Source organism: Arachis ipaensis, chromosome B5 (genome assembly GCF_059453495.1).
Source record: "Arachis ipaensis isolate K30076 ecotype BB chromosome B5, ASM5945349v1, whole genome shotgun sequence".
NCBI classification, from domain to species: domain Eukaryota; kingdom Viridiplantae; phylum Streptophyta; class Magnoliopsida; order Fabales; family Fabaceae; genus Arachis; species Arachis ipaensis.
This window is the reverse complement of record NC_142440.1, coordinates 133,902,347-133,907,372: the sequence shown is the minus strand read 5'-3', so window position 1 is coordinate 133,907,372 and position 5,026 is coordinate 133,902,347. Positions and strand designations below refer to the sequence as shown.

Here is a 5,026-nt window from a genome sequence, read left to right as displayed (position 1 = left end):
CAACAAGGGCCCTCGGGTGGAGATGGCTCGACTGAGGATAGACTTGTTACAGCCTCGAGATGTAAGTACACTAAGCTCATATGTATATTTAATGGTTGTTTCAGTTTATATGGTTTAACGAATTCGTTAAATGGATTTGATTTGCTTTTTTCAGTTTATATGGATGCCCTACAGCTCACCCGACGTCCTCCAGGTTGTCCATCCGGAGGTATTGGAGCCTCGGCATACGATGTTATGGCGGTGTGTGACGTCGCTGATATATTTTACGGTGGTTGAGTGGCATCAGGTTGATAGAGTGTTACCGCAGTTCGGCGGCGTACAGCCTCCCCCATATCCCACCCTGAACATCGACTTCTTGATGTCGAAGGACGGGAGAGGAGGTGACCGTTGGTTCCTGTCCCATTTACGGCATTGGCATGCTCACTGGGAGACACGTGCGGATCACGTGTTACGGTTCGATGTTGTTGCTGACCCGGGGCCCTCACATGAGTTCTTGGCTTGGTGGCATCAGTATGGAAAGAGGTTCTTGTCACCTGAGATGTACTTGGGGGATCCGAGAGGTATTCCTGTTCCGGTTGAGGCGACGCAGAGGGGTCCTGGCCGAGTTCCAGATATGGACCGAGTTGACGACGTTCCTGACAGGCGTCGGATTGAGAGGAGATCTCGAGTTGGGACACGTCGTAGCCAGCGTGAGTGGAGATGGCTGGACAAGGCTATGGAGGAGGGTGAGGAGGCCGGTGGGGGCCGTGGTCGACGATGAGGGCGTGGAGGCAGGAGGAGGGAAGCTGCTCCTGTGCAACATATGCCTACTGTTGGTCATCAGGCCGATGGGCGAGGGGCTCCACTGGGGGGTGTTATGCCCGCTCATGGCGGACATGGAGGAGAGTGGTACGGATCCGATATGGGAGATCCATCTAGCCATGCTGACACTAGGCTTGGAGGGGGGCCGCTCGGGGATTACTTCGTTGGTGTTCCCACTGACGACCAGACACCTCAGGAGAATACGCCGTAGGTGATTCCGGGATCAATGTTTTCGGAGTTTCTTGCCGGTGATGGGATGGACGCGGATTTTGGTGGATCACATTTCCTAGATGAGACACCACCATCATGCAGGAGGATGAGGCAGCCCGTCGACGGGGACAGACGTCGGGGACACAGGCAGCGTTAGATGTCGATCTGAACGAGCCTCCATCAGTGGGCCCTATTCAGCCTTTCGCTTTGGGTGGGACCCCAGCATCCGCACATCTTGCTCCGTCACATTCAGTTGCCGGTCCATCCTCGTCCAGACCCCTACATGTCCAGTCTAGGGCGCCTGCACAGCCACCCCCGGAGGACGAGGAGGACGAGATCGAGGATGAGGAGCCCTTTATCCGGAGAGGTCATAGGACACGGGTCCCACGTCGCTGTGGCACGGGGTCGCACCTCTTTAGATGACTTGTGTATCTTGATATATGTTATTTCGTTATCTTGGTTGTATGTTATTTGTTTTCGTTATCAGTGTTGTATTTTATGTCGTTATCTTGGTTGTATGTTATTTACCTTCATTATCTTCGTTGTATGTTACATACGCTCGTTATTAATGTCATGTTTTATTTCGTTAACTTATTTCCATAATTAGTAACACATTTGATATACGTATCTTCTGTGAGCATGAATTTTTCAGCACTAGAAACCCACTAGTTAGCAAACTTAGTACATCGTTTTCAACAAGAAAAAAAATACAGATGATCAAGCCCGTATCAACAGAACACAAAACCAGACACTACTACTAATATCACCTTGTATGGCTGGGTCCTCCGGCCTGTGGACAACACCGACAAGTGTGTCCGGGTTGCCTACAGAGACCACATCTCTTGGGCGGGTTTGGATCGGCCTCATCCATATTGGTCTGTATTTGAGTGGACCACGAACGACCCTCCCTCGCACGCCTCATGTTCGGGTCCGGTATAACGGTCGGCCCGTCATAGGGTGGCCAGAATCCCTCCGGAATGGGAGGAGTGAATCCCATCTGATATACACTGAAAACTGAACTTAGTCAATACACCTGGTGGACGTATGGCTGCCAAGTAACACGTGAATTGGAACAGCATGCCAATGCGTGCGGACATGGAAAATGAAGTGCCTGGAAGTATCCACAGTCACATATCTGAGAACCCAGTGAGACCCTGTAGCTACCGAGTGAGAACGAACCGGTCGGAGTCGTCTCTGCCACGGTGTACTCCGAGTTATCCCTATCATATACAGTCACCGTGAAACACCTAGCCGTCTTCAGATTTGCCTCGATACACTTTGCCAGGTATTGACTGAATTGTTGACCGGTACCAAGTTGGGCCTGTGCCTCCCTCCCCTTCCGAACGAATAGTTCAGCCAACCTGCCGTATGTGGCCTTCACCAGCGAGCACACAAGGAGATTCCTGACACCCTTCAGGATTGAGTTCACACACTCGGAGATATTGGTCGTCATGTGCCCGAATCTGTGCTCTTCATCACAATACTGTGTCCACAACGAATAATCAATCCTGTTCGCCCAGTCACACATCGCCGGATTCTCAGAGCGCAGAATGTCAAACCAGTAATTGAACTCCACTTCGGTCTTGGCATATGCGGCGTTCACAAGAAGCCTCCGAGCATCTTTGCCCTTGAATGTGAGTGCAAAATTTGCTGCTACGTGTCGAATGCAGAATGCACGGTACGCAGCCGGAGGTAACCATCCCCCGTCAGGAGCCTCAAGCGCGGCCTTGATGCCGTTATGCCTGTCCGAAATAACTAGCAGACCTGGCTGCGGTGTCACATGCTGACGGAGGTGAGAGAGAAAGAACGACCATGACTCAGCATTCTCACCCTCAACTAGTGCAAATGCCACAGGCAGTATGTTGGAGTTCCCATCCTGTGCAATTACGACAAGCAACGTTCCACCATACTTGCCATATAGATGGGTGCCGTCAATACTGACCAACGGCTTGCAATGACGGAATGCCTCGATACAAGGTGGGAACGTCCAGAACAACCTGTGAAAATAAGCCTGAGACTCGTCGAGCTGTCCCCCAACTCGAACAGGGCATGTCCAAAGGACTGTTACTGTACCAGGCATGGTCAACTGGACTCCTAACACCCACCTAGGTAGCTCGTTGTACAACTCATCCCAGTCACCATAGATGATGGCAACAGCCTTCTGCTTCGCCATCCACACCCTCCTGTACGTCGGCCTGAAACCAAAGTGTGAGGCCGTGGCATTTAGGAGCACCTTGATATTGACGGATGCATCAGCCCTAACCATTGGCATAATGAATGTCGCTATCACATGGTAATCCAATCTCCTCTGGTCGCTGGAGATAGATGTGGCGAGACACGTATGCGGTCCGTTGTACCGTTTCACTTCCCAGATGCCCTTGCGCTGCCGGAGACTCAACCGAATCAACCATGTGCACCTATTCCCAAACTCAGAACACTTTCCCATATACCGGCGATAGTCAGACTCAACTACCTTGTACTGTACCCCTCGGCGGATGCTGTAAGTCTTCACACTCAACAGGGCCTCATCTCTGTCCTGAAACTGTTGACCAACCTGGAACTCTGTCATACCAGCAGACTCGTCCACATCTCTAGCGCCAAAACCAGCAGCCTGCCCAGGAAGCCCGTCCTGCCTCATGGCATCCAGGTCCAATGATGAAAAATGGGGTGGGTACTGTTGTGTCCCAGAACTAGATCCACCTGCAGCCCCTCTCGGGTCACTCGCTCCGAGATCATCGCCGCTATCATCGGCAATCAGATCCGGCTCGACATCATCGTCCTCTGGATTATCAAACAATCCGTCTCCAACACCAGCTGGTATGGCACAATGTACTGGGGTCGGAAGATGTTCCCCTGTACCAACCTCTTCGCCGACATTGCCGCTGAGATCAACAGCGAATGAAGGGGAGGCAACAGGCTGCAGCGGTTGCTCGTACGCAGGGACGCAGATCAACGGCAGGTCTCGAGCTAGAACTTGCAACCGTGGCTACAGCGTGCATATTCCGGTTCGAACCCCCCAAACTAGAAACCACATCAACCAACTTTGCCAACAGCTCTGGTGTCCTCACCTCCGGAAACTGCCGGCGACAATGAAACATGACTTGCAAGTCCTCATCACTCCCCATCGTGAAACAGTCATACTTCACGGTATCTTGAAGCACGGTGGTTGGAATGCGATACAAAAACTTCTTAACCCTTTTCACACCATCCAAATCAAGTTTCAGCAATACATAGCTAACAAGGTCATCATAGCTCGTCGTAGGCCTCGCGATAATACAGAAAGGATCCTTATCGGTGAACTTCACACCGGATTGAGTTTTTCTCTTAATGGATCCTCTGTGGTGAACCAACACTAGAAAACTATCCTCACCAGCCATCTGACCCTCTATTGAGAGCAACTCACGTACACCTCGTATATATAGAGCTATGCCTCACAGTAATTCGAATCAACTCCATTCGCACTATACATACATAATTCGAATTAAATCAATTCGAATTACTTTGAATTAGGAAATGAGAGTAATTCGAATCAATTTGATTCGAACTGCCCTAAGCCACATCCTCTACGTAATTCGAATTAATATAATTCGAACCATGCATGCATAATTCGATGCTAGTTGATTTGAATTACGTGTGAATTGTGCTTGGGAGTATTTCGAATTGAATCAATTCGAATTATGTGTAAACCTAATTCGTATTCTATTGATTCGAATTATATAATATTGTGTTCTGGTGGGTTGATGTCTCAGATTTTTATTTGGCGGATTTGGGTAAAAATGAGACACCCTTGGCTCATTTGGGTTTTTTTACCCTAATTTTCATGCATTATTGTTATATTGGTCTTAAATTTTTTGAAAATTTAGCCTCCAAGGGTATATTTGATGCAAATCGAAAACTTCTGAGACAAAATTGAAACAAAATAAAACTTAGGGGTATTTTTAAAACTTTTGCCAAATTTCGGGGACAAAAAATATACTTTACCCTTATAAATATTTGTCTTTTTATATAGGATAAT

General features: G+C 49.0%; 1 protein-coding gene and 1 pseudogene across 1 annotated transcript; one reads left to right on the top strand and one right to left on the bottom strand.

Annotated features, from left to right (window-relative positions):
• The first annotated feature begins 538 nt into the window (after nt 1-538).
• Nucleotides 539-1,434, top strand: LOC148565849 (uncharacterized; annotated as a pseudogene).
• Nucleotides 1,435-2,035: 601 nt separating this feature from the next.
• Nucleotides 2,036-3,091, bottom strand: LOC148565848 (uncharacterized). The gene is made up of 2 exons (XM_088487260.1): nt 2,978-3,091; nt 2,036-2,887 (listed from the first exon to the last, which is right to left on the bottom strand). The coding sequence occupies exons 1-2, from the start codon at nt 3,089-3,091 to the stop codon at nt 2,036-2,038; spliced, it is 966 nt and encodes a 321-aa protein (XP_088343386.1).
• Nucleotides 3,092-5,026: the final 1,935 nt, after the last annotated feature.

What these genes read in the sequence shown, in the direction of transcription:
- LOC148565848 (XM_088487260.1), bottom strand. Translation starts at nt 3,091, where the DNA reads ATGCCTGGTACAGTAACAGTCCTTTGGACATGCCCTGTTCGAGTTGGG. An exon ending in CGTTCCCACCTTGTATCGAG is followed by an intron (nt 2,888 to 2,977) that starts GCATTCCGTCAT and finishes GTAATTGCACAG; the next exon opens with GATGGGAACTCCAACATACT.